Raw genomic sequence first — 17,104 nt, forward strand, 5'->3', positions numbered from 1 at the left:
TGTTATATTACATTTTCTCTTCAAACCAGACTGAAATTAAAGTTAATACTATATAGATTTGTTATCTTAATATCTCCGTTCTGGGATTAAGATATCCTAATATTTTAGTTATAGGATTAAGCTTTCATTCTCTTCCATCAAAAGACATCTCTAGACTACTGGTTATTTCTTTATGGTACGTGACAAGATGTATCTGTCTGTGGAGATAAAGGTGTATATAAGAGATACAAAATATATTGTTCAATTTATAGATGCACTAAACAGTAGCAAGGATATGAAATGCTTCAGCAGCCATTACAATGTACAAAGACAAATATGCACATATATTTACAACACGGATTGAGGCAAGATAAATGGGCAACTCACTTTCAAGTAACTGAAACTTAAAACTTTAAATTTCATTTATTTCTGTAGCTTAAATTACTTAACATGCAGGAGCATTCTTAAATATGAATAATATGACAGGCAGAAGCATTAGAATTGTGCTAGAAAAGGTGGTTAAGGTGTAAAATATGTAACGAGGTACAGGTCTGTCCTGTTATCATGCTGAATTTTCATCTGAATTTTCTTCTCAAATAAGAAAAAGAATTTTTTTTAAGGTTTTAACATATATATTAATAAAGGTCAAATTGGAGACAGCTGTGCTAACAAAAAATGCCCCACTTTTAATTCATGCCTCTGCCTATCTTTTAAATAGTGTTTAATTGACCTTTAGCATGCAGAAGTTAACAAGATTCTACTCCTACTCTACCTAAATTTGCTCAGCTGATTCCTTGCCCTCGACAATGGCTGCAGTGCGATGAACTCGTCACTTAAAGCAACTGTGTTGGAGTACATCTATAAGTGGATAGAAAAGGAATGGGACATATAACAAGTCAGTGAACTGTAATCATCACCTAAGAGACAGACACAGGACAAGCTCTGTAAAGACATATCTGTTCCTTTAAGAGTAGGAAATATCATACGTGGCACACATACATGACTGACATTTGTATGGCTGTTAGTTTTCTTCACTCAACACCACGTTGTTATTCTGGAGAAAAACAAAGTTCAAAATAAATGCTGATAACTCTCTTTTAGATATGGTTTTGCTTGCTACTTGTGGTAAACAATGAAGTAGCTGACAACTTTCTAACCATTTCTTCATCATTTGAAATCTGAAGTGACAGTATAAAGCTGAAATAATAAAGATTACTGCCTGTAGCATAGGAATAATGTCACACATGGGATTTGAATGACCATATACTGTTTAAGGAAAAAAAAACAAAACAAAATAATAAAACCTAAAACAAACAAACAAACAAACCAGCAGGAAAGAAGACTCTTGACTGGAAGCAGCAATTATTAGATCATAGAACATCTGTCAAATTACTTAAAAGTAAATTTAGTGGGGCAAAAAGGGAGATTCTACCAGCTTTCACAGAGATAAAATGATTGATTTATTACTCAATCCATTTTTAACCAATTTTAACCTATGGTAAAAGAACGAAAAAATCTATAAAGTACTTTTAACCTTTTCTTGTCTAAGGAGCCACCTTAAGGCACCAAACACTTCCTATATAAGTCTTTAGAAAGAAGCAATAGAAAAGGATACAAGAACTAATATTTTTTATTATTACTAAGAAGTCTCTATAAAAAACATAAGTTTGCAAATATACTACTTAATGGAGAATTTCTAAGGGTAAATGTAAATTAACTTGATTATTTACTTTTATAAAGAATAAAGTTTTCAAAGTGGTGTCATTAATATACTTTGATGAAATATAACTTTATAGAGGCCAAGAGGGGGAGACTAATGTGTATTCTCTATAAAGGTCTATAAAAAGTATAACAGACAATTATTAAAAATAGTATTCTCTTACTGTAAATACTTATCTCTGAAGACTAAAAAGATTAGGTAAACTTTTCTGATATATGCTTAAGTAATGTACTGCAGAGTGGAAAAGTTTTTCCATACTGACATAAATGTATTCTTAGGCAGAGTATCTGATAACGCGAATTTTTCAGCCCCATTTGGAGATCAGTATCTCAGAGCAACATCCTTATGGTCCTTATAATCATGTTTTTACTGAGGACTTACTATATACAGGCCCAGGGTTAGGTGCTTTATATTCATTATCTCTAACAATCATGCATAGTAATTATTATTCTGATTTTACAGAGGAGTAAACAGGTTTAGGAAAGCGACTTGACTAAAGACGTATATTTTATAAATGGTTAAAACAGTATTTGAATTAAGTTTGTCAGGGTTCAGAGGTCTATGATGCTTCAATGGTGTTAAAAATGTATGTTGGTTAGGCCTGAATTAATAAATGCTAAAGAAATGTTGATATGATCAACTGAAATTAAAACCAATGCACTGTTTAGGAGGCCTAACTCAAATCATTACTTAGGGAGCACTTTTTTATTTGTGGATTATGCAACTAAATTTCCAAAATTTAAACAAAATTTGCTTGGCATGTAGCAAATGGGGGAAAAAAAAAACAAACCAAGAAAAAACAAAAGAAAAAAAAACTAAGGGTTAACAAGGCAAAAAAAGTAAATAAAAAGGAATCCCGAAAATAAATATCCAATGCTATAGTACACTTAATAAGATAAATTAAGATAGATTTTAGCTCATGTACTGTCATAATGAAAAAGGCACATTTAATTAAATAGCTATCATTTTTTGAGCATCCACTATGAGTTTGAACATTATTTTATTTAATCCTCATTATAAAGGTGATTAAATAGACATTTTAATCATAATTTTACCTATGCAGATACTGAGACTTAAAGTCACAGAGCTACCAGGTGGTAAATCTGGGTCTTGTACTAGAGAACTATCAGGCCCTAAAGACCATATTCTTAAATGCTATGTAACATGCTGTTAATATTTGCTGTAGTATAATATTAACAACTGTTTAGTGTGAGAATGTATTTTATAAATATTCATTTTTTAAAAATTACTTAGGTTAAACAACTTATTTCATACTCTTTTGTTGAGACAACCTGAAAAAACTATTATTTGAATTCTAATGTTTCTAAAGACATGAATATATATTCCAATTATATAGAGCTGATAGAATGGTGTGACAATACTATTTAAAACATATTTACTATTATCTGGACATGATAGTTTTATATTAATAACACAAAGTAATTCTGTGTTCTATTAATAATACAATGTAGTTTTTAAAAATTATAATTTGTGAGGAATCAAAATTAATACAAACAATAAGAAACAATTTAAAAAATATCAGATTTAACAATATTTATATTGCAAAATGCTTGCTATAGGAATGGATAATTTCCAATTTTCTTTTATTATTATTATTATAATAATGAAATCCAGTAAGATTCAAGTGTACAATTCAACAGTAAGTCATACATATTCTGCATTTTGTGTTCATCGCCCATATCCTAATTTCTGATAAAAGCAAATTATAATGACAACTATTCATTGTTAAAGCCCCCTAAATACAAAGTTTTGTATATAAAAAATGGTTACCTGTGCCTTTTCAGTATTTGTAGGATGGAGCTGTCTGTCAAATACTTTTTTCACAATATCAAGCAACAGACATATAACAACCATGAGGATTATGGCAAACCAAGCAGAACCACTTGATAGGAGCTGAAAAAATACAAAGTACATATTCTGGGAGCCCAAAAATGGCCTGCAAAGAAAGAAAGTGGGCTTAATAAAAGTAGAAATTAAGAAGATAGTTTCTTAAATCAAGATATCATGTATCTATATTTGAAGGTTATAATCTTAATGTGGAATACAAACTTGGGATAGTGTTCAAAATTTGAAATTGGATAATTAAGTAACTGAATAACTAATAAAACAAGACATACTTTAATTGTTAAAAATAAAATCCAATTTAATTACTTTCAAAGACAACTATAGTTTTTATTATTAGCAAAATGGCAAGTAGTTGACTATATAACTATCTTATGGTAGGATATCGAAAGAATTATGTACAGACTTAAGAGATCAAGAAAAAGAAGAAAAAATATGAAACAAAATATTTTCTACTAAGCAACTAAAAAACTGATTACCCAAATCTTAGGTTGAAAAGCTCTACTTAGAGGCTCTTCTCTACAAATATATTTTAAAATAAATGCACTCAGAAATATAAGTTCTCCATTGCAGTAGTAAGTATTGTCAAGATACTCTTTTCGAGTTTTAGTATATATCATTTTAGAAGAATATGGGAAATACAGAAAAAAAATGAAAAAAATAAAAAGCATTAAAAACATTACAAACAAAACAATACTCATTAGAGTATCCTTTTATGATCCTAAATGAAAGTGAATTATTTAGCTAATCCAAGTTTTGCCAACCTTCTATAATTTTTTACCTAATACAGGGATCGAAGGCACAGCAGACAAATGTAATACAAATTCTCAAAATTTAAACTTTAGTTGTCCATCACTTACAAAAGAATCTTAGAAGAGACATTAATTTTTAATCTATCAGAGTAGCTGAATATCTGATTTTACCAATGAAGACAAAGCATACTATTTCATTTTGAGAAAGAAGTTAACTCATTCATGAAAATTTAATGACTCAATGTGACTTATTTTATTACCTTAATAAATAATTGAAGTAATATGATTAGTGTAAAGAACATTAATTGTGGAATAAAACTATCAGCGTTTAAATCCTAGCATCGCTCTTTTTAACCTTTGTGATCTTGGGGCTCGGTTTCCACACAGAAAAAATAGGGGTAATAAGATTATTGTGATAAATCAAAATAATACTTTACCGGTAAAAGAGACTCTAGATATAATATAATATAATCAATCACAATAAATTAATATTAAAGTTGAATCAATATAATGAAAATACAATACAGTGACTTACCAGAGAATCCCTCCATAAAACAAAGAAAACACAAAATAGAATATAATAGATCCCCAGGTAACAAGATGATTGATCCAGGTCCAAAAATGAGTTTCCAAAGCCATCTAAAAAAAAAAAAAATCCTTAATATAAAATAATAAATCTTTAACTTTAGATAAAATTCATGAATAATAGATATTTATTATAAGTGACTAAGGTTCCTATGGCAAAGTATCTCAGAAGATATATATCAATGCAAAAATTTTACTATGAAATTGAACAATTTCAAGTTTATAAAATTTTTCTTCTGTGAGACAACAGCACTGAAATTTCGTGAGTATTTTATTCTCAACTCTATTGCCTAAAACAATTTGTGTTGTCTTGCATTATACATTGAGAAGCAAAATTTCAGAGATGAATATTATGAAGTTAACATTTATTTAGCCGTAAAAAGTAAGAGGCTTTCTAAAATAATAAACTTAAAAAAGATTTCTGACAAAAATGAAAAGGAAATATTAAACAGCAATCTATGAAACTACTCATGATTAAAAAAGAGAAAAATATCTGTCTGTGGCTAAACAAATAAAAAAATATATAAATTGTACAGAAACGAAATGTATCCCTGTGTCTAATTTTTGTACCATACCTTTACTGTGACTGTAATAACCATGACTGTGAAGACCAAGGTGCCAAATGTCCAGTTGCCAAACATCTAAACAGAAAGAATAAACCATTATTGCTTATATATTACCATGTTACTAAATCAGATGTAAGGCAAAAATAACTTTATTCTTTACTAAAAATCACTTGTATAATTTAAGCCAATTACTTTTGAAATCTATGATTAGATTAGTAAAGTTAGAGGAGTATGAGAAGAGTCACCAAAAACGTTATTACGTTTATTATTATTATGTAAAATGATCCTTTACATAACATTGTCAGACTGGAAACCCAAAGATGGGTTTGGAATTGTGTGGTACAGACTTTTTGGTTAGAATGATATATTGACTGCTTTATTTATTCCCGTCACACAGTAAAAATGATTACAAAAACCCTGTTTAATCACAATTATTTTCCAAAATCATTCCAACTTGAATTTACAGCAGGTAACCTGCTACCGTATTTCTGAAGATAGCACAAGCAGAGCAGGAAAAAGAATTTACACACAAAACCAATACCTGAAAAGAAAGATAATGGCCAATGAAATTATTCCTCAAAGAATTCCTTGTAAAAATGCAGTTAATGTCAGTCAGAAAGTATTTCTCTGGGCTTCACAGAAAAAATCTACATGGTTTATTAAAAATGCAGAATCTTCAAAGAATGTCAAGATTTAATTTCCACAAATAAGAACACAACCAGAAGTTTACATTGATTTAGTTTATAAAGTAGTCATAGTCTTTACCACTGGTTTAAAAAATTATTTAAAAGGCTCTGTTTTATTATTACAGATTTCTAACAATTAGCATTTATTTGACAAATTACTTAACCTCTATCTTACTTTTTGCATTTGTAATATGGGGGGAACCTTATAGGTTTTTAGAAGAATTAGGGTATGCAACTGTTGGTGGGATTGCAAATTGGTACAGCCACTATGGAAAACAGTCTGGAGGTTCCTCAAAAAATTAAAAATGGATATACCTTTTGACCTACAATTGCACTTCTGGGTTTTTATCCAAAGAAAACCAAAACGATAATTTGTAAAGATCTATGCATCTCTATGTTCATGGTATACATCATTTTAGATGTATATTATTCACAATAGTCAAGATATGGAAGCAACCTAAATGCCCAACAGACATTTGAATAAAGAAGTTATGGTTCATATATACAATGGAATGTAATCCTACCATTTGCAATGGCATTGATGGACCTAGAGGTTATCATGCTGAGAGAAATAAGTCAGACAAAGAAAGATAAATACCATATGATTTCACTTATATGTTGAATCTAAAGAACAAAAAGAACAAACTAATTGAAAATGGACTCACAAATGTAGAGGACAATCTGGTGACCACCAGAGGGGAGGGAGGGGGTTGGAGCGCTGGGAGAAATCAGTGAAGGGTTAGAGAAGTACAAATTAGTAGTTAATAGATGATCAGAGATGGAGAGCACAGCTCAGAGAATGCAGTCAGCAGTAAAACGGCTAGGTGTAGAGCCAGAGGGAAGATAATCAGGTGGATCGTTCCATAAACTATACAAATGCCTAACCAATGTATTGTATACTTGAAACAAATAAAAAAAAAAAAAAAAAGAATTAGGGTATGCGAATAGAACAGGGTGCCTGGTATACAAAAAGTAATTAATAAGTCATCATCAACAATAAAACATCAATTGATACTTCTTTATTTGAGGATATTTGGGGAGTTTGTCAAAAGGAAAACAAACATCATATTGAACCCATCCTTATTTTCCTATTTTTATCATCTCTAGAAATTACCTGGAAAAACTGAAAATCAGTGGGTCTCACTTAGCTAAGCTCTCAGAGAGAAGTGCCAGCTTCCTCTTTCAAGGCTATGGGAACAGATATTTATGTAGCCAGGGAACCTGTGCATGGAAGTAGTAACAACCGCACACATCTATCCCTCAGCATCTGGTTTTATTGGACCAAGACTGGAGCTAGTTAAGTGGTATCTTTCTTAGAAGCAGAAGAGGACTTAGGGTTCCCTCTTGCATTCAAGGCCCTAGAGGGAGCTGTAGAAACACATTCACATGGTCTTTTTTTTTTTTGGTAAAATTAGCAAAAGTACTGTATTTCAACTGTAATCAATCAGTTAAGATTGCTTTATCCATTGTGACTTCCCCTTGGCTAGTTGATGGTGAAGTGAGTAGCAGAGGGCATTTTGGGGACCTGGCTAAAGAGAAGATGAGTTGGGCTTATTACACTGGCTTGGGTTAAGTGAGACCTATTTATGTCACTCATAGTTATTTCCATGTATACTTAAGTTTGTATTTAGTTTTATGTTTTTTCCCTTAAAGAGGGCTTGCCAAAATGTGTACAGTTTAGACTCTACTAAACCTGATTCTTCCCCTGCTCAGAAGAGACAGACACTCAAAACGCTTTCTATCAGTAGCTGCCTGTTTTCTGGATAAATTATTCTAATTGAATTAGTTACCATATTATTTAATAAAGCCAAACCTGTATTCCAAAATGAAAAGGATCATTCCTTATTTGGTCGTAAACTCAATAAATAGTTAACTGAGCATCTATGATATGCCAAGAACCATTCCAGGCCTTGTGGGTAAAGCAGTGATAAGATAAAATTGCTGACCTCATGGAGCTTACACATAGTGGAGACAGATAAACAAATAAACCTAAAAATACATACCTTCGGGTAGGGACTAGTGCTATGAAATAAAATAAATGTAGAGTAAGGGGTCAGGAAGTGATGGAAAGTGAGGGAGATGGCATTTTATGGGAGAGGGCTAGAAAGGCCTACTTGAGCCAGCGAGGTTCCAGCATACCTGAATGAATAACGGGGTCAGTCATATGACTATGTGAGAGAAAAGCATCCAGGTAGAGAAACAGCAAGTGTAGAGGTCTTAAAGCAGGAACAAATTGGTCTGTTTAAGTAACAAGAAAATCAATGTGGCTTATACTGCGATAAGAAGCCACTAAGTGATTTTGAGCAGATCATTAGAGATATGATCATATTTTCATTTTTAAAAGATCATACGGGCTGCTGTGTGGAGAACAGGCAACAGGAAGGGGAAGAACAAAAGAGCAGGAAGGAGGCAGTTGTTATGGTCCAGGAAAGGGATGGTGATATCTGAACTGTGTGGAGGAGGAGAAAAGTGGACACATGCAGGATATATGCAACATTACTAGCAATGTGGCTGCATCTGGGCTATGAAAGAAGAGAAATCAAGGATGATTCCTAGACTTTATCTGAGCAGTTGGGTAAAAGGTGGTTCCATTTATTAATATGGGGAGAACTGGAAGGGAAACAGGTGTGCAGAAGACATTAAAAAATTGTTTAGCTATATTAAGTTTGGAATTCCTACGGGACTTCTAAGTGGAGAAGGTAGTTACTTGTTTGAATCTGGGGAGAAACTGGAAGATTTGGGAGTTTTCAGCACATAAGCAGTAAACCATAAGAAGGATTGAGTTCACCTTGTGTATAGAGATAAAGAAGAAAAGATGGCACAGCACTGAACCCTGGGCCACTGCTCCAATTAGAACAGTGGTTCTCAAAGTGGGTGATTTTGCTTCCCTGGAGACGTCTGGCTGGGTCTAAAGATATTTCGATTGTTATAACTGGGGGATGCATGTGTGTGTGCCACTCTTATCTAGTGGGGAGAGGCTAGGCAGGCTGCTAAACATTCTACAATTCAAAGGATGAACCCTCACAACAAAATTATCTGGTTCAAAATATCATTAGTACAGAGATTGAGAAACCCTGATTCTCAGGGTGGGAAGAGAAGACTGTAAAAGAACAGTTGTTAAGGAAAGTAAAGTGAGTTACAGAAGCAAAGAGAAGATAATGTGGCAGGCAGGAAGGCTTCATAAATTGTGGCCAATGGTCAAGTTCATAAGGACTGAAACATGCTCTTGAATTTAGCAATATAGAGGTGGCTGAGGGCATAAAAGAAAATGGTTTTGATGGAAATGCCGAGGGTGAAAGCCCCATAGGAGTACATTCTAGGGAGAAGAAGAGGTCAGGCCAGGAAGTAGTAACAGTGAAGAAAGATAACCTTTTCAAATTCTGCTCTAAAGATACACACAAAAAAGTAACCAGAGCAGTTTATGGGAAAAGGAACTGTAGTTTTTATTAGAAGATGGGAGATATTAGAGCATGTTTGCATGGTGATCTGTTTGATCCAACAAAAGATAACAGATTGATGAAGGAAAGAGAGAGGATAATTGCAGGAGTAAAATTCTAGGTTAGACAAGAGGTTATAGAATAAACAAAAGATGAAAACTTTTCTGTATCAGGTTTAACTTAGCTGTACATTGATCTTCCCTAGAATTAACCATTTGTTCAGTTCAAGAGTACAAACTGTCTTTATTATAGATTTTAAACATTTGACAAATTGTTTGGTGATATCATAAGAAGAAGCAAGGTATAGTTCTGTCTAATGTATACTATATATTATTTTCTGTTAATTTCCTGGCTTATTATTAGTGTTTAAATATTTGTCTCATGAATAAATGAACATATAGGAAAATTCTATTATAAACTCAATAATACAAGATATTTTAATCATATAACCTTTATTAAAAGATCTTTACCTAATTACAGGAATTAAACTGCATATGTGTTCTTGAATGACCTGACTGGGCATTATAGTAATTAAATTATTTGAACTGAAATAAAGGATTCTGCATTCTCTGTGGAATACAGATATAAAATACTATATTTCTAGTTTTAACACAGAGATCTTACCATTTGATGGTTAGATTTCAATAGCAGATGACATGTATGGTGTGAAAGAAAAATAATTAAGGACAGGAAATAAGGGGAAAATTAAAATTTCAGAAAAAAATAGTAGTAAGCACCACAAAAAGGTTTAATATTCTTTTTCTCAAAATTACAACCTGAAATTTCATCTCCTCAGTCTACTTTGTGTTGCTAATTATTTTTCCCAACTAATCTGGCAAACGATCTTGACCTAGAAGTCTTGATGAAAGAGTGAAGAATTACTTTTTCTTTCTTAATCCTTTCTTTCTCATTTAATTTTTAACATGGTGAAATAGTATAAATATACATTTTGAAATGGTACTGAGGGTCTGACTATTCTAACACCTTTACTGGAGAAATCTAACTGGAATTAGAATACTCTAATAGCATTTCCCTTTTTCTCTCAATTCTTTATGTTTTGAATTTTGATAATTTTAGTTTTTCAAACTGGGTATAATTTCATAAAAAGAAAAAAAAAACATTAATGGCAGACACTTTCCTTTGAGTTCCTGTATACTTCAGTAAATCAAAAACAAAATGAACAGAGAAATTTGAAAAATCATTTTAAACAGCAGTTATCTAGTTTGTAATTTTTACGTCAAACCACTGACAATGAGTAGAATAGATATTAAGGTCTGAGTTCCTGAGTTAGCAAAAGATTCTATTTTTCTTCATCTACTTTTTCTTCTGAAGCCTCCAGTTTAAACAACTGAGAAGCGGAATGTCATGGAATGTTGGGGTGAGATCTCAGCTATCTCTGACACTCTCTATTCTCCAAATATTTTCCTCCCTGCAGGATCTAAGTTTTCTACTCTCACCATATGACTATAATTCCCTCCTTTCTGTTTCCCTCATTATAATAATGTTTTTACTCTTCTAATATATTCTTACCCAAGCCAGGATGCCTTTGCCATGCATTTTAAGGAAATCTGCTTAACTGGAAGTGAGCTCTTAACCTGAAGTGTTCCTCTCACATTTTCCTGTCACCTTCTTTCCTTATATGCAATCTTAGTACCATATTCCCTTAACTATAATTTTAAATACCTTTTTCCCTGAGAAAATTTCCTCACTGAGATCACAGAAAGACAACATAAGCTATTTCCAAAAATACTTTGGACAACAGCAACAATGTTAGAACAAGTTGTGTCCCAAGATGAGATGACTTACTCTGTAAAGATCAACAAAGGAGATAAACTCTTTTAAAAAAAAAAAAAACAGTCATTTGTTTTTAGTACCTAATTTATATTACTAAATTCTTTATTTGTGTTTATCTCTCAATTACTTAGCTTTAAAAAAGAAATGATTTCATGGGGAGTCAAATTCACAGAAACTGAAAATAGAAGGGTGATTGCCAGGACTTGGAAGAGGGGAAATGAGTAGCTGTTTACTAGGTAGAGTTTCAGTTTTGCAAGATGAAGTTCTGGAGATCTGTTGCACTGACATGTGAATATACATACCACCACTGAATTGTACTCTTAAAAATTTAAGATAGTAAAAAAAAGAGCATCAAATTGTATATTTTAAATGTGTGCAAGTGCAGTATATATAAATTATACCTCAATCAAGCTATTTAAAAAAAATAATTTCACGGAAGTCAGTTTTTCTATTCCACAAAACCTTAATTTTTTTTAAGTTACATCAAGATCTTGTTTTCTGGCAACCTGTTAAGGAGTAACAGGAATATCTTTTTTATGGTAGAGAAAGTAAAGGTCTGCCCATAGGAAAGCAGTGTTTAAACACACAAACAAGTACCCAGACATGTTATATACATTCTTTCAGTCTTTCCAAATCTCAGAGAAAACTTATCAGTATTCTTATATTTTACTAAGGGAAAGGAAGACCTATTAAAAAATTATAAGAGAAATAGCAAAGAATAAATAGTTCTTTCCTAAGTTAAAAAATTAAGAATGAGCAAATACTTCAAAAATATTTGTTGACAATTTGTAAATACCTATAATATTCATGATACTGCTAGACTCTTATAAAAAAAAAAAATGCAGGCAGAATCTTAACTTCCCTGTTCTGCCCTGCCTGGACCCCAAATAACCGCAACTTTTTCTCTTGCTCCTCTCTCAGGATCACTTGTTTGCACTGCCTTCATCTTTACCTTCAGCCATTCCTCTTCCCAGTACTTCCTGCTAATAATGTTTTCTACGTCAGGCCCTTAATTATTTGTAGATTTCTTGCACATACAAGAAATAAAAAGCATTCAACACATCCAGGTGTGAACAAAGGACATGGACCAGATGTCTAAAAAGATTTTCAGTACATATTACTTTTAAAAAGGAGACATAAAAAGAGCTGGAGCAAAAAGACAGGGGTCTGTAAACTCAACCCTGAAGAACAGATGGTTGTAAAAGAGAAATTTTGGGAAAAAGAGGCAGGAGCACTCTAGAGAAAAAAACGTAGCAATGGCTTAGAACTACAAATAAGCACGGCATGTTCTGAGAGAACTAGCAAGAACAGTTTAACTTAGTTAAAGAAGAAAGAGTTTCTGGGAGAAGTGGATCAGGTGAGACTGGGTAGGACAGAGTCTTCAAGATAATGATTTCATAGTAAAAATAACAACAAATATTGCCAGGACATATTTAGTACTTCTATATGCTAGCTACTATGCCTCATGTTCTACATATGTCACTTAATCCTCACAGCAAACCTATAAGGTAGGGATTATGCTCCTAATTTTGCAAGTGAGAAAACTGAATCTATGAGAGGTTAACAAACTTATTCCAAATCACTAAAATGGTAACTTCAGGTGCCAGGATGTGAATCCAATTTGTCTTCTTTTCCATTATACCTAGTATTGGTGGCAGGGAGAGGTAGATTAATTTCTAATGGTATCTGAGTGGTAGAACTGGCAGGCTAAAAGGGCAAAGAAGTTAATGATTTTCAATTTGAGTTAAAAAAAAAACAACCAAACAGTAGGTAACAGGTGATAAAGAGAAAAAAAACTTTTGTACTAAAGGCCAACAACAATTTATTCTTCATTGAGATTTCCTGTTGTATAAAGCATACTAAAAATTTAATCTTAAAAAGTCATTGAAAACTCGAAATAAATTTAAATTATCAATGTAAGGGAATATTTAGGTAAATTATGACATGTAATAGATTATGCTGCTCTAAAAAATATTTTTGAAGCATTTTTAATAGCATGTAAAATCACTTAGGCTATATGGAGATAATTATAACAAAGCTATAATTGAGAAATAAAGGGACAAATTATTAGGTTAATGAAAAATAGCAAAAAATAAAAAAGAATGGAAGGAAATACGTTAAAATGATAGAATTATATCTGGGCAGAAGGACAACAGGTGATATACTTTATATATTTTTCCTATATATTTCAAATTTACCATAATGGGCACATATTAATTAGTAACTAACAACAAAAGATCTCTTTAATTTCCTTTTCATTCAATGACATCTTCCTTTTTCTTAACTCTTTTCCTCTCTTAATTCTGTCCAGTTTTCATCTCAATATTTCAGGTGGAAATGGGCATACTCACTCATACATCTATCTACATGTTCTGACAATCCTTTGCACAGGTGACAATACTATTTAGAAAGGGATTGGGTAATATTCGTTTCTTAAGGAAATTTAGGATACTGGTTAAGCACGGACTTTAAAGTCATACAGATCTGAGTTTCAATTTTACTTTTGTAATTTACTTACTGTGTGACCTGAAGCAAGTTTCTTAACCTGTCTGAGGTTAACTGTCTAATATGCAAAATAGATATTTTCCTCATGTGGAGTTTATGATTTAATAAATACATCTGGCACAGAGATGTATTTATGTAATACATGTATTTTATGTAATACATCTGGCACAGAGAAAAAATCTCAATAAAAGGTAGTTATTATTTGGGAAGTGCTGTAACCTTTACACTACACAAGCTACATTCATATTTTTGTCCAAATCAGGCTAAACGTGTCCTTAAAAGTGAAGTAGCAGTAATATGCATGTTTCTACTCTACATCCTAAAGGAGTTTGTATGATTCAAGCCTCTCTATAATTGAAACCAATTTCCTTCACTGCACTTGCACATTTTGTTATTATTTTACTTGCTTATTTTCTGTTTCTCTCACAAGACCCTAAGTTCCATGACCGAGGTGTGTTAGTTACTCTCATATATCCATAGTCTAGTATTATATTTCATGGGAATGGTTAGTCCTTAACAAATGTTTATTGAACAGATGAAACATAATATTCTCCTATTTTCAAATCTTGAATCTCTGTATCTCCAGAGATATTTTGCAAAACTTAAGTACTGCCAATGGAAAAGGGAAACGAAAGGTGACAAGCATTTCCAGTCCACCGCAGGACTACTGCTGTCACTTCCTTTCCTCCTAACCCATCTAGCTAAACCTAAAAAGAGAGGCGTAGTCCTGCCAAGAACCTCTCAACATGAGCACTCCCATTAGGACACAGTAACAACATACTGGGTGGCAGTCTTTCCCAATTTCGCATTTCAGATAAGCGGCCATTCTAAACAGTAATTACACGCCCTCAGAATTGCTAGTGTGCATTGAAGAGTATGGTAGCATTTCGTAAGTATACCAAAAAAATAGCTCATGCAACTACAAGTAAAAAATTAAATACTAAGCCCTCATTTTTCATCTGAAAAAAGTGGGTCATAGTCTCTCCAACAAGATTATTTTGGGGATTAATGGAAACAGGGCATGTAAATCACATACCACAAAAGTAAGCACTAAATAAACAGTAGCTATTATTAAAACACAATCCTGAAGTGAACTAACTGCATGTAGGAGCATAAACAATACCCTTGTATGAACTCATTTTTAAATAGCAAAATTGCCTAGTAACTTGAGTTAGATATTAAAATTATACTGTATTGCCTTGGTTTAATTTTCATATGTAGAAATTTTATTAAGTAAAAAAGTTTAAAACCTTTTTTTGTAACTGCATTTTAATTTAATATCTGTAACTTTATAATTTAAATTGAATTTTACTTTTTATTACAGAAAGTTATCAAAAACCAAACTAAATCAAATTATTAAAAAAAAATCTATATATTTTACCTGGCCATTTCCAAGCAGAGATATGTCTTTCCCCATTAGAAAATAGGATCCAAAAAAGAAAATAAAGGCATGACTGAAACCCAGTATGGTCCAATAAAGAAAAGTTTTAATACTCAGTTGACGGTTTTTACTAATGTCTCTGTAAATTAAAAAAAGAAAAAGGAACATATTAGGACTCTTATTTACTATTTACCTACTAAACAATTATTACAACTGGATAATTAAAAAATAAGATGAATTTTTTAAATTGCTCGAAAACCATTGTTTGTAATATCGTACACCTGTGTAATAGCTTATGTGCAAATACATTTTCTCATCTTAAAGAAATATGATATAGGCATAATACTTGTTTAATAGTAAAAAGTTGATTTATTTGTATTATATTCTGTTGTAAACATTTAGTCACTCTGCTTCGTTTATTTTTAGTGGAGTCATTTGAATTAGGTTCAGCACTGAGGCTCCCAATCAACTTCATGTCCATCATAGCTATTATGAGAACAGTCTTTGCCAATCTTGGGTCAAATCCAGTCCTAGATATCCTAGGATTCAAGGTAAGCTATTGCCATTTCTAGATAATTCATTATTTCTATAGGGGTGGAAGTAAGGTTAATGTGGAAATCATAAGTTGGTCCTCAGGAATAGTTCCACATCTCTGTGATTACTTGGTTCTGGGGAAGCAATAATCCAAGGGATCTGGGATGGGAATTAATGTCCTCAACTCTACATTTTGCATTGATTCTTACTCATAAATTTGGCAATGCTAGAACATGCATTTTTTTAGAAACTCTCGAGACAACCAATTACTGAATAACTTCTTTTGTGCACATTAAATAGAATACTACTAGTTTGCAAGAGTAAATGCAAATCACATAACTGCCCAATTCATTAGTAGAATGAAAACGTTCATTAGTAACAACACTGGAAAAATTATATTCAACAATTATACACTATACAACTAAACTCTTTTCCTTAATAAAGTATTCATCACCAATACACTACCTAACATATTTATTTATTTTTAAGGTACTTTAAAAATTAGTAACTATGTAATATACGACTTGAAATCAGAAATGTTATGGACTTAATGCTGAAAAATACTTACCGATAGAGGGTGGGCTTGCTTTGTAATACATGAGGGTCTACATGCTGTTCTAGTAGACTATATATTAGAATAGGTAGGGAAGTAAAACAAATATTGTATAATGTCAGGTACACGCTGTCATACAGTGTCTAGAAAGAGAAATAGATAGGAATTTTGAGATTCTAAACTATGTATTAGTATTATGTATATAAAAACAAAGCATATTAAAAATAAGCACAAAAGTTATAATATTACACAATTCTTATATGCATCCTAGGTTTCTCACTATTCCTTTGATATGTTACACATAGTTTTGATTTTATGGTTTTGTCTTTCCATCTAAGTCCTACACTTTCTTTAAGGCATGATCCATGAAACTAAACATTGGCTCAAGTCCTTGATGATAGCTTCCTTTTCTAAATAGCCATATGTGCTACTGTTGGTACTCATTGTTCAGCACTTTGCCTATGCTTCACATACTCTTTTTGTTATTAATACCATCTCTTTAATTATACTGTAAACTCTCTAAAAACCAAATCAAAATAGTTTACTTCTTGTCATATACTCTTATAGCATTCTTTATTTCAGTCAAGTAAGCAAATGTTGTTACTGGCAATCAATGCCTAAGCAGATATTTAGAATTTAGAGTCAGAGATTGTAACAAGAAGAGAAAACAGTGTTTAAGGATTAATAAAAGTAATTTAAAAACCTAAGATAATCAAGCTCTTGGTATTTCAATAAATTTGAACAAATGT

General features: G+C 32.0%; 1 protein-coding gene across 4 annotated transcripts in view; it reads right to left on the reverse strand.

Annotated features, from left to right (window-relative positions):
• Window positions 1-17,104, reverse strand: part of ATP11B (ATPase phospholipid transporting 11B (putative)) — a 104,700-nt gene that overhangs the window by 17,696 nt on the left and 69,900 nt on the right. For 2 of the 4 annotated variants that reach the window (XM_011382817.2, XM_023526280.1), the window contains exons 24-29: window positions 16,371-16,498; window positions 15,269-15,407; window positions 5,475-5,540; window positions 4,850-4,953; window positions 3,491-3,656; window positions 752-837 (exon numbers count right to left, since the gene is read on the reverse strand). In XM_011382817.2, coding sequence (XP_011381119.1) covers window positions 752-837; window positions 3,491-3,656; window positions 4,850-4,953; window positions 5,475-5,540; window positions 15,269-15,407; window positions 16,371-16,498 — 689 coding nt within the window. The remainder of the gene's footprint in view (window positions 1-751; window positions 838-3,490; window positions 3,657-4,849; window positions 4,954-5,474; window positions 5,541-15,268; window positions 15,408-16,370; window positions 16,499-17,104) is intronic. The other 2 variants (XM_011382807.2, XM_011382835.2) reach the window with 1 other exon arrangement.

This window comes from Pteropus vampyrus, unplaced genomic scaffold (assembly GCF_000151845.1).
Source record: "Pteropus vampyrus isolate Shadow unplaced genomic scaffold, Pvam_2.0 Scaffold14, whole genome shotgun sequence".
Classification (NCBI taxonomy): domain Eukaryota; kingdom Metazoa; phylum Chordata; class Mammalia; order Chiroptera; family Pteropodidae; genus Pteropus; species Pteropus vampyrus.